At 39.4% G+C, this 20,595-nt stretch overlaps 1 protein-coding gene across 4 annotated transcripts in view; it reads left to right on the top strand.

The window, feature by feature from the left end:
- The window catches only part of LOC121672687 (glutamate receptor-interacting protein 1-like), a 175,581-nt gene that overhangs the window by 60,743 nt on the left and 94,243 nt on the right, over positions 1 to 20,595 (top strand). The window contains exon 1 of one of the 4 annotated variants that reach the window (XM_042045425.1): positions 4,582 to 4,995. The exons of the other annotated variants lie outside the window; for them this stretch is intronic. Within the exon in view, the coding sequence (XP_041901359.1) occupies positions 4,941 to 4,995 (55 nt within the window). The 5' untranslated portion in view covers positions 4,582 to 4,940. Of the gene's footprint in view, positions 1 to 4,581; positions 4,996 to 20,595 lie in introns of those variants that run through there. 4 annotated transcript variants of the gene reach the window in all.

The raw sequence follows: 20,595 nt of genomic DNA, 5'->3' as shown, positions 1-20,595 counted from the left end.
GGAATCTTCATAATAGAGCAGTATTTATTGCAAAATGCTGGACTGACTGAATGGGAATGCAGCTCTTCCCTTCGGGATGAAAAATTTTGTTCAGATAGATCAGTATTGGTATAAGGTTGTATCAAATGCTATAGTGGAAATGCTTTAGTTTTCAAAAAAGAAGTATCCATATAGCCATGTGTTATTTTCAGAGCTAAAGTAAGTCTCTTTGTTCCTTAAAAATCTGACTTTCCATTTGAATAATGTGCTAGGTGCCAGCAGTAACCTGTAAAATGATGAAACAAAATACTGAGTTGTACAAAATCTTAATGTGTTAGGATCTCATAATATTTCATTTCAATATTATGCGGGTAGATCCAGTAGATATCACTGTCTTCCTGACACATGAAGCACTCGATAGCTGCATGTCTTTCTCCTTGTCTTAATGTTTTCTTGAGACTGTTGTTTGAGTACATTGCTGTCCTCACTGAACCCCATGAGCTGGCTTTCTTTAAAGGTCTGGGTCTGTGGTGAATTCACACCACTGTGACCAAATGAGTTCTCTGTGGTGCATCTGCCTCGCTGTGGTCACGCACAAACTTACATGAAGAAAAGTAGGAGCATGCAACATCCAAAACCAATTAGGGTAGCTCATGTGGACAAATCCCCTGACAAGTGAAAGAGGGGATGGGGTGTAGCTGGTTTTAAGGTGATTTTCAGTCACTGTGTGAAAGGAGACGTTTGATACAGTGTGAGTGGAATTTTACGTGGGTTGTCCTCTGGGTGCGTATATTCCCGTGAAACAGAAAGGTGTGTACAAGTGTATATACTCCTGTCAAATAGAAGGGTGTGTTTTCTGCATGAGACATTCATTTTTTGCAAACTCTTTTTTTCCTCCCCCAATTTCATATTTTGCATAATTTGTATTCTTCACTGAATACTGGTTCTTCACAAAAATTTCCTGATTGTATCTAAATGTCACACTGTATAAAGATTGTAATCTTCAATTTAATTTAGAGAAATTTCATTAGGTATTTTTTTTATCCTACAGAGAAGTGTAATAGATCATAACATTTTTTTTCATTCATTTATTTCAGCTAATGTGATCTGATAAGATTAACCAGAAGTTTGTGTTAAATAGGATACATATATTACACTGCCTGTCTTATCGTATGGAAATATAAGCTTCTTTCATCTAGTGACCTTCTACTGAGTACTTATGAATACAAATACAGTTGAGAAAGCATTTGTATGTTATATATATTCTAGATTTATAAATAATCTTTCAGGCTGCTGAAGAAAGGAGTGAGTGCAGCAATGAAATTGATACAAATTCATGGTGCTGCCCAAAAGCATCACAATGAAAAAAGATTTTTACAGATGAGTCCAGAGAAAATTGTAACTAAATGTGCAACTCTGTTAATTAATAAGGAAGAAATGTAATTACTAGAGTTTAGCCTGTGTTATATATACTATAAATAAATTTTTAGTATGAGGGTTTTTGATCTCCTAATATTATATTACCTACCTTTTTGTTTTTACCTTCTCCCCCATATTTCTTCCTGAAACCAGCTGAATCTAGCTGCAGAGCTGAACGACAGACACCTCAGAAAATTATGTCTGTTTATTGGGATGTTGAAATATTTAATAATCACAAAATCCTTAATTTGGTTAAAAATATATATATATTAACACATGAGGTATAGTTAAATTAATTTCAGGACTAGGACTTTGGACAAGAACAGTTCTGTTAATCCTCGCAATTGTTGTTCTGAAAGAAGGTGATAAAACCATGTCTATCATGAGTGAATATTTTAGAAATTGTTCCAATAATTACATCTTTTCTAGACCTAGCAAAAATGAGGAAAAAAATACGCAAGTACATACAATAGATCTTTATGTTCCATGCTGTATTTGAAGCATGAATTCTTTGTTTTCTGAAATCTTTTTGAGAAATTCAAATCCGTACGTGACCTCCCTTGGCAAGGACAGAAAAATTGTCTGAAGAAACTTAAGCAAAAAATAATCCCATTGACTTGGTTGGAAGTGACTGTTGCAGTGCTTCAGAGGCTATTCAACATACACACCAGTAATCTAGAAGTAGTAAACAATACAATAAGCTTTTCGGATCAAAGAATGCATCTTTTCACTGTTAGTAAAGCCTTATCTGACCAGATCTGCTGCTGGTTTTGCATATATATCACAGTGTCTGTATAACTGTTACAGTTTTACACATTTCCGCTTAATCCCATTTGGACTCAGCATTTCCTTACCTAAAGGCTTGATTTTTTTTCTGGCGTCTGAAGTCTGTCTTTTGCAGCCTCCTAGCTCTGTAAGTGTGCTCTGTTTTGCATCCTCTGCCAAAGGGGCTGAACCAGGATAAATCATGAAGTCAGATCACAAAGGCAAGCAGCAAGCAGTTCTTCCTCATGGTGTAGATACAACCTCTTGCCGTTCTCTGCCCAGCAAAAGTCTTCAGTGATGTTAAGATTGCACAAAAGTTAGCTCTTGAGTTGAGACCTGCTCAACAAAATCATGTTCTTTTGAGCACTGCAGGCTCACCTGGCACTGATTTTGGCAGGTGATGTCAAGGTCCATATCCAAACAGATGGGAGTGGAAACCTTACTGCCTGGTGTAGACAATGCTGACCCACAGCTGACTGGGAAGAATCAAAGAACAAATGTTAGGGCAGCTAAACTATCATCTTGCAGTATCTTCTAGTTGGCCATAAGTTAAGGGGAAGTGTTTAAACTGGTCTGCCTGGGTCCAGCAAAGTTTATGGCATCAAGGACAGGCATCTGTCAGATGAGGAGGTAGTAATAAGGATTCTGGATGCCGATCTGCAGAAAGAGAGCAGCAAGTTCAGGCAGCTTCGGTGTCTCAAACCTGAAAGAGCTGTGAGCAGGGGCCGTGTGCTGAGGCAATAGCCTTTGGTTTCTGGAACAGTTTGTCCAGGGGAGCAGAGAGAAAAGAAAGCAGATATAACGTGGTATTTATTGGTATTATTGATGTGAGGTTCTGTTACCTGAGCAGGAGGTGGCAAGAAAGAGAGGTGGCAAATTCTTTCCTCTAAAAGCATATTCCCCACTTAGCCTTCTCTTGGTTTTCTCTGTATGGGAGAACAAGAATACACAACTCCTCTCCCCTTTCCCTCCATAATAGTCCCAAGATTTTCTGTTCGCTTTCTGGACCACTGAATTACTCTGACTTAAACCTTCGCCTTCATCCTGTGGTTTCATCCCTCCTTGTATGCCCTGTCCATCCCTGGCCGGAGGTCTGTGCTTACAAGGATGGAGCCATCAGTCCATGCCTTCAGGTGCATCTGCTTTTCCACTGGTTGGGTTTTATGGCTCTCTGGTACAAGAGCAGCTACAAGAAGCAATAACAAGGTTGGTGAACAAATGACTCGATTACCCCTATCTGGTTTTAATGAAATAAAATTTCACCAGGTCTGTCTGGGCAATTGCAACTGTACTGATGGAGTGTTTCACCTTACCCTTGGAAACGTGGCTGTTGCTCCAACCAATAAAACAAAAATAAGAAAAACAATCACTGTAATAGTAGTGAGTTGGAGTAGGGGAAGCACAGGGCTGCAGATGCAGTGAGGAGCAGGCAGGGAGAGAGAAACGGCTCAGAGTGTGAAAGCTGTCCATGCTTCCTTCTGGCTTTCTGTAGCTGGTGGTAGAAGGTGTGCACCATGACTATAACATTAAATATAGTGATGGATAGAAGACAGCAGAAGATAAACTAAGCAATTTTGTAATCAAAGCATGTGAATGGGACAGAATATATGAAGACAGTTTGAAATATATCACTCAAGTGAAGCATAGATCCTGAGAAAGAAATAATGATCTGTTGTCTTAAAGGAGAGTATCTGGTACAGGGCTTGGGGTTTGTGTGTAGATTTGATGTGATAAACTCTATATGGAATATTTTGGTTTGCTTGCTTGGCTTCTAGAATGGGTATGGAGTTTTGTCCATAAAGGTGGTATGGAACTCTAGTTTAAGTGGTATGCTCTACTTCATAATTTTCTGAATGATTTGTAAAAGCAGGTTAATTTGCTGTTTAAATAGGCATGAGAGAACATAAAATTCCTCGTGAGCTGAAGAAATCTTAACAAATGGTGCAATGTTTGGCCAGTAAATGTTCAGGTGCACTAAAATCTGCTCTCTTCTCCCTTTAGTGAAGGCAGAAAATTCGATTAGCTGTGTGTTTTCTATTCAGCATCATTTTATTTTGGTGTGATCAAATGCTTGGTGGTCCTGCCCACACACACCAATCCATCAATTCCCTCCACTCCCTCCCTCCCCCTGTGGTCTGTGCTTCAGCGTCTGTAATATACTTGTCTACAATTGTCAAAAAGCTTTCATGGTTATCAAATCAGGCTTTTTCTTTTTCCTTCCTTACAGATCTGTAAGATTAAATCTTTAATATGCTTTGATTAGAATATTTCCATTTGAAATAGGCTCCTTCTCCCCCAGAAGTAGGATTCCCGGTGTTTTTGCCCTATTTATCCAGAGGGAACAGTAAGGGAAAGGATAGATATAAGGAAGGAGGAGAAAAAGCACCCGGTCTTGCTGAAACGTGGGGCCCTTTGCCTGGCACAGCGACCATCACTCCCTGCAGGGTCAGGGAATGCGAGAGGCTGGGAGATGTGTCCCTCTAATATCCGCGTCTGTGTGTGCAGTTGGATGCTTTCTAGCTTTTAAAGAAATACGGCTTTTTAAGCCCTTCATCTCCTCATGCAGGTGGTGGTGATGGCGGTAGTAGTTGAATGACACAGCTTTGCTGGATGACACGGAGCTGATCTCTGCATCAGCCAGGAGGAATTAAGCTTTGTCACTCCCCGCCGGGGCTACCTTTTGCCTGGTATGTGCAGGAGGAGGAATTCACAGGCTGCTGCTGCATTCACCCAAGCAGAGCCTGAGCGTGCTTTGCCAGGGGAGGCAGGCAGCCAGAATGATAGCTGTCTCTTTTAAATGCCGCTGTCAGATCCTGAGGAGACTTGCGAAAGGTAACGTGCTTTCCTTCTTACACATCCAGGGGCTCCGTTGCATCCTTCCAGAGACACAGCCTGATGTTTTTACTTTTAAATATGACCGTCCTTCCTATGTACTGTCAGGCAACAAAGAACTCCTGATACAGGAGGGTGTACGGGCTCTTTCAGTTACCGTTCCTACATGTCCCAGGCTGTGGTCCTGTTAGGAAGATAGATTTCCTTTTTTCTTTTTTTCTCTTCTTTTTTTTTCTTTTTATTTTCTTTTTTTTTTTTTTGGTTATTGCTAAAAAAAGGTTTTTTTCTCAAGTGAAGTGCTAAAGTTATTGTAAGGTGCAATTGTTTTGTATTTTTGCTAACTGCTCAGTGGAGTCCCTCCTGGGTCAGTGCATGCTCTGCCTTACTGGGAACAACTGACACTGCTATCCTGGACCTGTATCCAGAATGAATTTCTGTTGTTTCATGTCCTTTGCGAGCTATTTTTACCTGTGCTTTAGATGCCAAAGACTTTTCTATGTGATGAGGTATGGATAGCAGCATGTGTTTTTTCAGGACTGCACTGGCATGTCACACTTTTGAAGTTAATTTGCCTGTTAGAGCAGTATGCATTTTATCTTACTGTAAATCTTTGTAGTCTCTTGTTTTACCGCTCAGAACTTTAAAATACTACTCAGAGTCCTGTGTGATTGTTAAAGCAGATATGTGAAAACCTGCCTAGGACACCTTCCCTGTTCAGGAACATACCTTATTTTCTAAAAAGAATGTTTACTTTTTAAAAAAAATCTGTTATGTTTGGTAATTTTTTCCCTCTCTATGTAGAAAGGTTTAATTTGGGATTTTAGCTCGATGTTTTGATGGAAACTTCCAACATTGTAATAGTGTTATGTGTCTGCAAATAAGAAGCTTCTATTTTTTGTCTTGGGTGCTGTGAAATATTTAATGGCTGTTACCATGCAGCTGGATATACATCCGTATGTGCATGAAACTCTTTTAATCAGCTTAGCTTGAAAAATCAGAAATCTTTGATTATTAGTCAGGATAGCTCAAAATCAATTAGTGTTTTATTTTGCAGAAGCATGAAAAGGTAGCATGCTAATACTATGAGATCAGTAATAGGAAGAGAGAAGAATACTGCAATCAAACTTATATAATCATTTTCATGTTACTTAGATTGCTTTGTGGGGCCATGTTGTTCAAAACATAGGAACTTACATATTTATTAATCATCCTCTCAATAGATTTGCTTCTCTTTCAAATCTGTGCTGTGTGATGCCTGTTTTTCTCGTCTGTGTAAAATGTTTCGATTCTGGTAGCTCTGTTACACATTTATCAGGTTGAAAATCAGTGTATTCCCTTTTTCTGGTGTGAGCAGAGCAACCTTTTTGTCTGCTGATGTCTTTATCAGACAGATCTGGGCACTAATTTAATCTGTCACTGATGAGAGTTGTTACTTCACTTAAATACAGTTTCCCTGTGAATAATCAATAGCCTTATACATCATAGCCATCTTAATTCTTTCATGCTTCCGTCGTTCAACAGAACTCAGGCTAGTGGGTTTTTTCTCCTTTGAAATAATCTTAACTTCCTTTGAGACTCCTCACTCCTCCCACTCCCTCCCAATAGGAGCTGGCATGATACTATTGATTTTTTGCATTAGTGTGCTTTATGGTTGTCTCTAGTTGATAAAGTCTAGAGGTATGTTCATATATTCATTCTCCTGTAAGCCATGTGCATGCTGGACTGGTGTTGCTGTCCTAATTGACAGGTTCCTGAGTTTTCACTGCTGAGTAAAACCTTTGTTCTTTTATCTAGTTCTCTGGGGTTTATGACCTTGGCGTTTACATCTCAGACAGCAGTTAAGGCCTGCTCAACACAGCCAGCCTAGCTGAGGACAGGGATGCACCTTCACATTGTTAGTGTGGAGAGGATTCTTGCCAACAGCTTGCAATCTCCTGCTGCTGTATCAGCTGGAAGATCTCCTTTCCTTCTAACTTGATAGTCATGGGGTTTTGCGCATTCATTGCGTTCCTTTGCTCCAAAAGAAGTTTTCCTTGCTTTAGTACTTGCCCCCAGCCTGTCTCTGCTAGGGTCTTTTTCTTCTGCACTAATCCTGTAGCTTTGTGCAGTTCCCCAAAATAATTTCTTTACTGTCTTCAGGCCCTCCTGTGGTGAAAAGAAACAGATATGCTGCACACTGTATTAGTGTCTTGTGTTTTTAATAAAAGATGTGTGGTTAACTGTACACAAAATGTGGAAATACCAGCTTTATTTATGTTACGTCATTTTTCATGCCTGTCTTGACAAAGTAAGCTTGTAACGTCATTTCTTGTTCTTTCAGATAGGGCTGTAAACAGAAATGCCTCATCTGTGCAACTGGAGACTCTCTAAAGGCAATTCTTTCCAACATGGAGATATTCAGGCAATATTGTATTTTACAGCAATTGCACTCCCCTCTTGTACTTCATCTTAACCTTTGAAAGCAAAGAGGAGAGCTTCTTTTGTATGTCTTTCTATTGCTGCAGGTACTTACTTTGTAATTGAAAAAAATTCTGGCAGGAGAATCTTCAAGTGTTGTGAGCTAATTTCAAGGCAAAAATATCATATAGTAGTGGGAATGCTCTCCAAACCCTAGTCAGTGACCCACTCCTGCTCTTCCTTCTCATAGTTGTGAGTCAGAGCTTGCAGCAGATAACCCTTACCTCTCTTGACCTCATCTCCAGGGTCATCTTCAGATGGGAGCATTAGTCTTCTTCTTTGTCCTCTGCCTTCAAACGTACACCATTCATAGGAGGCAGGCACAATTATAGAATCACAGAATGGTTTGGGTTGGAAGGGACCTTCAAATGTCTTCCAGTCCAGCCCCCTGCCCTCAGTCCTGCTTCACTGCTGCCCCTGCCCATGCACTCCTCCTGTGTCGTATTGCCTCTCTGGGTACAAGGGCTACTGTGGCTGCTGCAGCTGCTGTACAGAAGTCTTCTTCTGTAGTTCCACTGTATCAATCACTCCCCCTCTTAAAGCAAAATATGTGGCAAACAAGAAGTGTACAATAATTATTCATGTGGGAAATTTAGAAGACTGAGATTAGGCCCCTTAAAATGTATTACACTTCAGTTTTGTGAGTCTTAATTTTGGAGGTCAGTACATTTTCAGTAATGAAATTGCACTTTACCAAGGTCAGATGAAGGTTCATATTTCTGTCCATTAACAAGCAACCATGGAAGAAAAGTATTACGTTATTTGATGATGCAATTTGCAAGAATGATGCCGTGTGAGACTTCTTTCTCATAGGTGTTGAGACATGATTTGAATTTAGATCTAGTCTACCTAGTTAAGAACAAAAATAAGCTGCTGTTTTCTACACCAGTGTGTTGATTCTATGCTGTTTTTCTGTTATGCATTTTTTTAATAGCTGCTAAAATGTTTATTGTGGATGAGAGTTTGTGCTATAGTTACCTGATTTCTTTCATGAATAAATCTTTCATGCTTTTACATTTGAGCTGAAATATTGTTGGGTCAGTCTCTTTTTACTGTGATTATCTATACGTATTTGAATCTCTGTGTGTATGTATATACATTTTAAGCAATGTTGGAAGTAGTTAAAAGGTTCTGAAAAGAGAAAAGGTATCTTCTTACCATATTAGCTACTAAAATTTGCACTGAGAAGAGGGTTTTGTAATTTTTGTATATTAATTTTTTCTCTCCTTTCTATCCCAAAAGAGCAAGGTAAGCCAAAAGCTACATTTAGAATCTGAAGTAGTAGCTGTTTTTATAGTTTTCACAATGAGAAGTACTGGGCTTAGAGAGAATGATAACTTATATTTTGACCAAGTGAATATAAGGAGAGGCCACATTTGAAGTTGCAAGAGCAACCACAGATCTGCGCTTCATACAGCTGCTTGTATTGTAGGATGATTTTTTTATGCAGTGGAGAAATACTAGGGTTTTTTTCCCCCCAGTTTATTCGTATAAGACCTTGGGCATTGAGCAGTATGTTGTGCATACCAAAGAGCCTGTGGTAATCCCTTACATTGCATATATAGGCTAAATAAAAATGGTACAAATTACAGTTATTATGTTAAGTACAACAATGAACAATATACATATATAATATATTATAGTGAAAAGTTGCTGAAATGTGTAGGCTGGTCAGTTTTACAGGTAAATTAACCACTTTATAGTTTAAAAATTGCCTTTCAAGCAGTGCATTACGAAGCCTTGGCTGTGGTTAATTTATGTACGGACATGTTCGTTTTTTCCCTTTATTAGCCGGAAGAACAGGACTTTTAGGAAGCTGTGTCAGTAGTATAAAGTTACTTACAGAAATGGGTCTCTTTGTTAGAGTCAGGAATGCAGTTTTTAACATACACAGATCAGTGAAGTTATTCTGGATTTTATTATAATGGAAACAGAATAGGAGCACTCTGATAAAGATGTCAACTGTTGTTACACAGGGCATAGCATGAGGAGCTGAGTGGAATGTCTCTCACCCATCAAAGCTTTATAGCCTATCTTCAGGATAATTTATCACCTACTGCGCATACAGATCCTTTCTGCAGACATATATTTTTATTCTCCCAGTATGTTTCCAATACAGTGAGATAAAGCAAGCTTTAAAGGCAAGATGCTGCACTCCATTTTACAAGATGATCAGTTATCTAAAAATTGGATTGGGGCCTAAAGCATCAAAGGATGAATTCTGAATGTAGCTGGACGTAGGTTATACTTTGCTTTGCCACAAGCAGCTACAGCACAACAAACACAGATTTTTTTTTTTTAAAGTATGAAATTAAAGTGGTGTAAAGACTTGACATCAAGGCTGTCTAGTACCTTATTACAAACTTGACAGTGTTCCAGAGACTCATCTCTGGTTAATTAATTATTTTAATAGTAATTCTAATTATGTGGTCTCTTTTTGCCAATAAATTGTTTATAAAAATGCAAGTTAACTACTAGAACTGAGTCAACAGCTTGCTTTGAATGAAGTAAAAGTCACAAGTAACAATATCTGTAGGGACTTTTAAACATTGGTTGCTTCCCTGTCTTTCTAAAATTAGTTCTGAATATTCAGAAAACTCTTAAATGTCTGATAAGTTCTATAAATAGGCAGTCAGTATGGATTTGTTGGCTTTGTGCATTAGGTTGGGGTTTCAGAAACAAACTTTGAGGTTTTTCATACTCAACACCTATTTATCCAAGTTGTCCATATCTCCCAAGTTTTTTGCATTTTATTTCTGAAAGTGACTTCTGTGTTTCTTCTGACTTAGTAAACAAGCTACAGTGAAAGAATAAAGAATAGAAGCAAAATCTGGAAACTTTCTTTTCCACTAGCATGTGGGAACTTCAGGGCCACGTCCAAAGCTGCAGCCCTTCCTCAGCCATTAGTGGGTACTTCATGAGAAGACAGGAGAGAGTCCACAGGGGAGAGCTGTGGACGTCTGTCAGCAAGGGAAGTTTTGACATTGCTCTTAGTGCTTGTAATGTAGTAAAAATAATTAAAAAAAAAAAAAAAAAACAAACCAAAACAAAAGCATTCCCTGGTACTTGGAATTTTTTGTTTTGTTTTGTTTTTTTAAAAATTATTTTGTTGAAAGACTGTTTGTCAGATAAGAAAATGAAGGCAAAGAGTGGCCATGACCTGTCTTACGTCGCTCAGTGGGTCCATGCTAGTCTTGGGGACAACCCTGTCCTCCCCTGAACTCCCATGTGATCATTACTCATTAGGAGCAGTTACTGAAGTTGGCAAAGACTATGAGAGCAGAGAAGACATTGCAAGACTTTCTCCGTTCCAGATTTTTCGCCAGTTTTGACTTTTTTATTTGCACTTTCTTAAGTGCCTTTGGCTAGGATTGTTTTAGGATTGCTTTGAAATTGTAAGTACCTGCATTATGATAGCTGAAGGAGAGGGAGAGAGATGAATTTTCGTTAAGATATTCCTTCTGTAATTGCTATTTAGGCTTTCCAGCACTGAGTATGTGTAGAACAAAAGAGGCAGATTTATTATATTTAATGAGCATTATTAGTTCGCAATATTGTCTTTTTGTTCAAAGGAATTCTTTGAACTTATTGTTGTAAGAGGTAATGAAAGGAGAAAGGATTTTCTCTTCTACAGCAAGCTGATCACAGTTCACAAGTTCAAGCAATATTTCTTTGCCACTAATATATTCCAGAACTGGCAAACTCTTTATTAATTATTCAGGATGATCTAAAGCACAGCAGCATACTAACCAATCTGTGTGAAGCTTTGAGAGAAAAGAAATACATAAAAATACTTTCCAAATCAAGCATGTACTAAAAGTAGGAGCATTGCTGCAGCCCTTATGGTCTGAGGGTGTGTGTATGACTGGAGTTCTGCAGAGAAATTCTCTGGCTTAGATAAACAGATATAATTGCATGCAGGCACCTGTAAGGTGTAAAGAGAAAGCTGCAATCATATAAAGAGATGGTAAGTAGCCATTAGCTGTCTTTTATCTATCAGCTATTACTAGCTGCTTTCTGATGTGGCAGCTCTGATATCAGTTACACATGGAAAATGTAGGAAGTGCTTTTTCCAGCATGTGTAGATTTGCAGGATGGGTTATAGAAGTTGTTGGCTGGTTCCTGCTGAACTTCTTTCACAAGAGTTCAGCAGGTGATTGGGACTTTGTGCCTTGTCCCTAGTGGTCTGATGGGAATAACTATGTTCCTCTCCTCTGAAACGTATTCTGAGGAAAATTTAAAAAAAAAATAGATTACCATGTGTCGGTTTGTAGGTTTTTTGAGTATTAAAGGTGAAGTTATTTTAAAAAAACAGTTTATTGGTAAGTGGTGCCAGTTTTAATATGAACGCAGGCAAGACATTTGAGCTGTGTGTGATGAAACCCCAGGCTTGCTCATGGGTTGGTTGTTGCACAAATATCCTTCCAAGTATCACCATTGCTGCAGGACAGAAGTGTGTCGCAAATATTCCATGAGTTTGTCTTCGGTGTCATTGCTGCTTCTAGTTGTAGAAGACAGATATTCAGAAACAGCCCAGGATCCCAGTCTGGGTGAGCATTCCAGAGTGGCACAGAAGGTGTGAGGAAGGCTGGAGCCAAGAGCTAGGCAGGAGCATGTATCAGGTACAGTGGGAGAGACATAGCAAATTTTGCCAGTCTGCAGAAATCTGTGCCCATCCTTGCCTTTGCAGAAGAACACTGGATTTTTCTTTGCAACCAAATTTGCTCTCACTCTGTGCCTATCTGATGCCCATGGGAGTTTTGATTACTTTGAAGTATCTTAATTCCACAGAATTCTGTGGATGGAGGTGAAGCCTGAGGAAGCATGGAAAGGAGAAGGGTGGGATGGGGTAGGAGAGAGATGGCACACACTGCAGGCCTTTGCTTTGCAGTCAGCTGGAGGTGCCCATGGCCCCCATCTCTGGGGTGCTGCGGGAGCGGGCGAAGGAGACCTGAGCTACAACTCAGGGAATGAGCTGGGGGAGATGCAGCTCTGCTGGGAGCTCAGCACAGCAAGCGGGAAAGAGGACAGTGAGGAAAGGAGAAGTCAGGGGGATGTGAGAAAAGGTGAAGCAGACGTGGCATGTGCTGCGGGCATAGCCTGTTGCTGCGGGAAAGGCACATGCAATGTGAGGAAAAACAGGGACCCACCCTGCTGAGAATAAAGCAGCAGGGGCTAAAAATGGTGATTTTGTGGAAATGTTCTATCCCATATAAAGTTCAAGTCTACAATTATGTAGTAGTACCTACCTAGATATCTTAGGAATATATTGCAAGGTGAGGCTCCAGGTAGAAATGGTCTCTGGTTCCTTGTGTGAAGAATGGACTCACTCTCTCATGAGCTTTATTAATCTTAGTTTGGGGGTCTGCTAAATCTGAGATACACTGTGTTATAGGAGTGAGATCATACCTGCCTTCTGAGGCAGATTTCTGCAGCTTAATCTGTCAGCCAGCATGACTCTGCTTAGTAGTGCCTCATCTACATTTCATATTGTGGTGCTGCTGATGTGCTTCTGCCATGGGAAGGTCCTGTTCTTGGCACAGGCAAGTCTGTCTCTGTCAGCATAGGTTACAGCACCTCTCCAAGCAGCACTCAGTAAATCAACAAAGGATAATCTCATTTCTTCTGCCCTATCTGCATTCCCTCAAGGAGTTCTGCAGGCCTGGGGAGACAGCTGCTTGGCGGGGCATATAGGGAGGACTGCCCTGCTTGGAGAATATCCTAAAGGGCCAAGTTTTCACAAGTTGCAAGGAAAAAGAAAGTGGTTCATAACATGCTATTTTTTTCTCAAGGGAAAGAAAATTTATATTAAAATTTTATAAATTTTTTAGTAATATAAAATTTTATAAATTTATTAGTAATATAAATTAATGGAACCTTCTGCATCATCAAACTGATTTACCACAGTGTTACCACAAACACCGTGTCATTCCCTTACTCTCATTTAGGATCATTTAGGTTGAAAAAGACCTCTAAGATCATCCAGTCCAACGACTTACCCAGCACTGCCAAGTCCACCACTAAAACATGTCCCTAAATGCCACATCTACACATCTTTTAAATACCATTTCCCTGGGCAGCCTGTTCCCGTGCTTGACAATCTTCTCCGTGAAGAAATTTTTTGTAATATCCAATCTAAACCTCCCCTGACACAACTTGAGGCCATTTCTTCTCATCCTACACTTGTTACTTGGGAGAAGAGACCAACCCTACCTGTGTACTTCCAGGTAATTGGAGAGAGTGATGAGGTCTCCCCTGAGCCTCCTTTTTTCCAGTCTGTACACCTCCAGCTCCCTCAGATGCTCCTCATAAGACTTGTGCTCAAGACCCTTCATCAGCTCTGTTGCCATTCTCTGGACACGCTGCAGGACCTCAAGGTCTGTCCTGTAGTGAGGGGCCCAGAACTGGGCACAGGGTTCAGGGTGTGGCCTCACCAGTGCTGAGTACAGGGGAATGATCACTGCCCTCGTCCTGCTGGCCACACAATTTCTGATATTTAAGAAACTGCAGGCCAAGTTCTGTCGGCGTCTTATAAGTGTATGAACTTCTAAAGATGCTCATCCTTTATTGTCTCCTTTCTTCTTTTGGGCATTTGCTTTAAAGCATCACTCCTGTAATATTTAGGAACCTTTTAAGACTCTGGGCAAAAGTTAAATGAAAGCTTCAGCCCAGAATGTTGTTATTACACAAAAAGGAAAAGTATTAGGTAAGTCTCCACTGCAACCTCTCTATTATATCACTTGAACTACTTATCTGCAGTTTTTATTAGTTATTAGTGCTGTTGGGAATTATGTTGTCACTCGAAAAGGAGACTTCCCTGAAAATGTATTGGGGCAGAAAAATTGCTCCAGATTGGACAGATTACAAAAAGGCAAACACTAGACATAGTTTTGTGGGGGAAAATGTGTTACTGGAAATAGTGTCACATCTAACAAGCTTATTCTGCCTTAGCTTCTCAACTGTGAATAGAGAAAGATCTTAAGCAAGGAAATACCAGCTATTCCAGTGAATGCATTACCATAGTACATTGGTAAATGTCTCCAATACAGCACAGTTTAAATCCACAGTGCTCTCAAGGAAACATTTATACTTTTAGTCAACTAGAATTTGACAGCTCTGTCTGGCAGAAGATACTGTTTTTGGCATCTAGTTTTGGTTGGGGTTTGTTTTTCCATTTGTTTTTTTTGCTGGGCATCCAGCATGTGTTGTGACCTCTTAGAGACCAGTGCAGATTTGCAAAGATACTCTGGGCATGTTGTTCTCAGCTGTATCACAAGCCAGTGATGAATAACAAAGATGAAATTTCCTACCATGTTAGGAGGCTTAAGTTGATATATCATTTCCTTCTCCCCAGCAGTCCAAAAGGAGGGCACCCTTGAGTATTTTAAGCTTTCCAGTGACAGGGTTTATATGGTTTTTTTCCTTTACTGACATGCTTATGTACATAAATTTCTGTAGACCCTAAGATAGTATGATGTTGTTATGGCACCTGTGGGTCAGGAATCCATTTTGCTGAACCTGAGACTTAACTTAGTGCAGATTTTGTTTCATTGATCTAAAAGGAGTTAGGAATGGAGATAAAACCTGACAGCCTGAGCTAATATGTAATATGAACAGTTCTTTTTTACTGGACAAAAAAAACCCCCAAAACCGAAACTCCACAAAGCTTGAAAGTAAAAAGAAACTGCATTCTTCAAAAAGAAACAGACATAACAACTTTTTAATTAATAGCTTTTTCCTCAAAGAATAAGAAGGAACAGAGAAAATGGGGATTCTGATTTAGGTTTTGTTTTACTACTTAAAAAAAAAAAGCAGGAAAGTGCAGTGTTCATGGGGGAGTTCCTTGGGAAGTTCAGCAGTCCAGAAGATTGTCTAGCTACATCTTGTCTCTGTTTTCACTCTGGAGCTGTGTAATGCAGTGATAAATGTGCCCAAAGGCCACTTACTCAATGTTCCAGAGCTTCCAAGGCAGCAGGAGCTCGTCTCGATGTGCAAATGGAAGGTAGGTTATGCCTTAGGAAGCACTTGAGCTCCCTTTGTAGAAGAATGCAGTTTACTCTTCAGTGCTGCTGTTATGGACCTTGTCAGGATGGTTCAGGCAAGGCCACCAAACCAGCAGCAGCAGCAGTTCCTGCAGATGCCTGTCTGAGAGCCACTTCCTACGTGCATATGCTGTGTAATATTGAAGAGCAGCTGCTCGGTGTTGGCTGACAGCTGCACTGAGGTAGGAGCTGTAGCCCCAGGGAGCAAGGCTGACTTCTCTTTTTTTGCATCTGTGGCAGTAGCACAGTGTGGAGATCTCCTTTGTCCAATGTAACAGAAAATCTTCATCACTTACTCCCTGCAGAAATGTGAGTATAAACTCTGCCCTTATTTTTCATGGGATTCACATCCTTACAATTTACCCAGACTGAGAACTTGGAGTGGTTGGGCTGGGATGTGGTGTGCCCAGTACTGAGCTTTTCAGCTGTCTCCAAGATTTCAGATCTCAGTGTAGCTGTAATTGAAATGTTCATTAACAGTTCTAGACAAGTCAGTTTGACTTTCAATGCATATTTCAGACCTGCTGTGTTGCTATGGTGTACTGCGTGTTTTGGTGGGGTTTTTTTACCTGACTGTCAAAAAAAGTGCCTTTACTTTTGTAAATAGATAGCTGGGTAGAGGAGATCTCAAAGGTAGTACTGAATCCAGGCTATTTCTTTTTCATGGTTTCCAACAGAATCGGGAAAAGACTTCCAAATCTTTTCCTGATTTCTGCCATTGGACAGTAGGGAAGGTTGGACCTTCTTGAATGGGCATTGGCCATGTGGACTGCATATGATTTTAAAGGGGTTTGCATGTTGTGTCTGTACGTGCAAGTGCATTTTAGGAACTCCAGGTCGACATGCTGATGCAAGTGTTCAGTTTGTCAGGGGTTCAAGTGATGCCCTGGGTAGCAAAATATAATAGATGACTTAAATGCATCTGTGAGATGCCAAGTGTATGTAGGAAATGTTGAAGTTACTTTGGTGGCGTCTTCAGTAGAGAGTTTTAAGCAATATGGTCTTGATACTGATGAAGTATTATGGACAGCTGTCTTAGAAGAAATTAGGACCCAAGCTGACATTTCTAGTGTAGTGTCCCAATGAAGGTAGCATTCAGCACCATTGTGCATCCACTCGGATTCTCATTCACTGTGTGAGAAGTTTCTCTCCTTCAACTATTGTTCAGAAATTACACAGGAGCCAAAAAATTACTGTAATGAGCTGCCCCCCCATGAGCTGTTTAATCTTAATTAGTCATAGAGTAATGAAGTAAGTGACATTTCCTGTGAACTTTTCACATCAAATTCTACTATCCATGTTACCATGAAAGGAAAAGAGCAGAGGGAAGATGTTGGAAAGAGCAGTTGGCTTGTATTTTACGGTGGTTCCTCATAAGTTCCCCCCAGTCTGTCCCACAGTGATATCTTTGTCATACCAAAAGATACCAAAAAGATACCAGAAGAGATGGAGCTTAGTAATCTGTTTGAAACATTGTTTTCAGACATTAGAGTGGTTTGTGGTTAGCTGAAAGAATTTTCAGATTCTTTTTATTGATCTGGTTTTCTCCTTATTTTCTTAAGCTGTTCAAAAATTACATTTTCAGATACTTTGTTGATTGAGATTTCACTATAAGCCCAAGTTTGAGAATCAGAATGTGATTTAATTTTATTGCTTTAACTCTGTTAAGGTTTGTGATTCATTGTGATTGAATGTGAAGAAAGAGGAAAAACAGTAATTTAAACTAAAATCATAGTGTTTCTTATCCAAGAGCAAAAAATACATCTAATGTGTTGTATATCTACACTGCTTATCTTTGAGACATCAAATACAGTGATGTCTGAAGCCTGTGCCCTTACAGATGGAGGCAGAGGAATACTTGAAGACATCAAAAATTGTGATGAATAGCAGAAGAATAGAGTAGGCAATTGTTGTTCAGAAACAAACTTTAAGATTGGTAAGTGTTGATTACAAAGCTGAAGGTAACACACCAAGTGACTCTTGCAAAGTTATCATGAACAATTTACAAACTCAAATGGAAGAATCTCTATGTAATTCTGACAAAACTTAATGATGTAATGGGAAGTGACAGCAGAAAAATTCATCGAGGGGTCTGTTCACAGTCCATGCACTGTTTTTAAGGGGTCTGTAAATGAAATAAAGAAAAGCAAACTTCTGTTCAGCATTTAATTTTCATCATTATGGAAAATATTAAAACATCTGAAAATCATGAAAAATGAGCATATATGTGTTTATGTAAATATACAAGTGTCTATATACACATATATGTGGATACATACATATAGCAGCTATCTTACTGCTGAAACCACAGGTTATAGCCTAACAGTTCACCTCCCAAATAACTTCAGTAAAAGATTTGAACAAGGTAGGAAGGAATAATTCAAAATTTTAATTTCCTTAGAAGAGTGAGATAAATCTACAACAGTTGTATTCACTGCAACCAGTCACATTACTATTGTTGTATATCTGCATGCAAAAAAATTGACATTTGATATCTCTGTAAAGATGATTTTTTTAATAGATTAATCCAGTTATATGAGAAAGAGTGTTGCAGGACATTTGAATAGTCAGTCCCAAATTCATAATTCTTTGAGAACTGAAGTTACGAGACCTAAGAGATAACCAGTGTACTTCCAATTTGGATGATAAATATAAAATAGGTAAAACATAGTAACTTTACTGCATGTAGCAGAAGATTAATAAAATTCTGTTCACTCCATAAACATCATAAAGCTTGGAAAATGATAGTTAATCCTCCTTCCTTAAGAGAATTTTCTGGAAGACATACCTGCTATATACTTTATGACATGAATCTCATCTGTCCCTGAAAATGTGGAGGAGGAGACATGTCTGCACTGTTAAGTTTTTTAAAATTTTAATTAAGTGTTAAGATAACAAAGTCAGACCTATTTCAAGATCAGCTTTGTCTTAAATAGGAAGAACAGCAAACATGGATTGTGTAAGCGAAAGAGAGAGAAACTTCTTGGATTAAAGCTTTTTCATCCTTGTTTGCAATCAGGGTGTCATTGGGATATCCAGGAATGTTCTCATGCAGAGTGTGAAGCTCATACATTATTATCTGAGCAGCTGAAATACAAAGAATATATGGTAATTTATTCTCTTTGCTGGTTTTCATTACAAGGGTTTTTATTCTTGGTAAGCCTTTCCTGCAAAGGGGAATAGTCTTCCTGTAAATGTAGGTTTTGTGACATGAATCCATGGGGACTGTCTGTCTGATTTGAAGTTGCTAATGGATCGGGCATATTGCAGAAGCATTTGCTCATCTAATACCACCTCCTTGAACAGTGAATTACAGTCAGGTTTTGTTCTTGGCCTCCTTCTCTTCAGCTTCTTCTTTGGCAGTGTCCGTGCCAATGAGCACATCCAAATCTATTTCTCTGTTTCTGATTCAGCTTTGGTTTTGAAAGCATTCTGTGTAGCTGTTCCAACAAAGTTTGGAGAACTAAAATTGTAGGTGCAAATGCTGAAAATCTGAATCTGTGCAGTGCTCTAGCCCCAGCTGTCAGATGTAAGAAGAAAGAGATCCTTTTAGTAAGGAAAAGCTGACAAGGATCTGATGTTGAAGCTTTAGATACATATATATGTATGTATTTATTTTTATATATATATATAATGGTTATATTATTCATGAGACAGCTACAGATGCTTTGTATTTGATGAGCAGCATGGCTGTGCTAGTACTGGTGCTGCTGGCTAACCTGAACCACTCTTTTGGGAGGAAATGTTCAAGTGCAATGTGATTGGATGGGAGTCACTGCCTTAGGATTGAGCTCTCTGCACAGATAGAGCAGGACTCTTGGGAAAGCAGTGGAGTGTCCCCATTTTCCTCAGTCTGCCAAAACAGGTGGTGCCAGTGCTGTGGTGCTTATCCTCCTTGTGATGGTTTTGTGTAGATAGGAGCATGCCCAGGTGCATTGGTCATCTCTGACAGACAGATTTGCTTTGATGGCTTAGACAGATGTATCTACTGACTGCAGGTGCTGGTTCTTTTCATGGTGGGGAATCCTAGCTTTGTTTCAGGCTTTTAATTTTTTACCTTGTTCCCTTGTTCTTACCAAGGTACCTGTAGATGAAATCAGAAACCTGTTTATCTGTTGCCTGTGGAATACTATCTTACTATTCTAGAAATCCCCATGATTTAAACATTATTGCTTTTCAAGAGAAAACAGTGGTCCATGTTAGAAGGGCAATAAAGCCCAAAGAAAATCAATACTTACATGGTCAGTAGTTGTTTTCCTGCATTTGATTTTCAGATTCAGCTGCCTCTTACATGTCTCTAAACACTTATATCCATAGCATTCTTTGCCAAAGCTGCCATGTTAAAGAAGAGGTTAAATAGGACAGACAAGCTCATCTGCCCTTGCTTTTCCACCCCAATGCTGACCCTGGCTAGTGAAGCTCAGAAGTAGCTCTGAGGAGAAGAGAAGCTGAGGAGCACTCAAAGCTTAGAACATGTAGCTGCATGTGGAAACTTGGGATGGTATGGCTTCTGAGAAAGATGAATGAAAGCAAAGCCTGGTAGGATGAAAGCTCTTACCTAAAAGGAAGGCCAAACTTCCTTTGGACAGCATGACCACTGACAAGTGCAAATGATCACTGATGATCATGGTGGGAAATTTGGGATGGTGTGGCAGTCCAAGCCATGAGACATTTGTGAGAATGAAGTACATTCTCACACCATTTGTAAAAATGAAGTATTTGTGGTAAAAATGAAATATTTGTTGGAAGAGATAATCTTGGTGGAGAGACAGTAAAAAAAAAAATTCCTTAAACTGTAGAGGCACCAAAAGTAGCTGGAAAGTGCAGTGAAGAAATAGTCCTTCAAGCATTCTAAGTGGCTAAGGATGTCGGTGCAGTATCCGTGTATGGTCCTCTTCAGGAGATGGTCAAGCAGAACATAAAACCACAAGAAATAAAGATAATTGAGCTCCTTCATCAGCAGAAGAAAAGTTATGTCAGGAAGCTGGTTTGATTCTAAGACAAATTCTAGAAGTTTAAGCAAAAGTGTTTTTGGTGACGTACATGTCTAAGGAGGTGACTGGAAGTTATGGGTCTAGAAGCGGAAAGAAAACTATGGACC

Source organism: Corvus kubaryi, unplaced genomic scaffold, assembly GCF_017639235.1.
Source record: "Corvus kubaryi isolate FWS band 111438036 unplaced genomic scaffold, C.kubaryi_AGA036_p1.0 64853, whole genome shotgun sequence".
Lineage (NCBI taxonomy): Eukaryota > Metazoa > Chordata > Aves > Passeriformes > Corvidae > Corvus > Corvus kubaryi.
The sequence above is the reverse complement of the archived record's forward strand: the minus strand, read 5'-3'. Positions and strand labels throughout refer to the sequence as shown.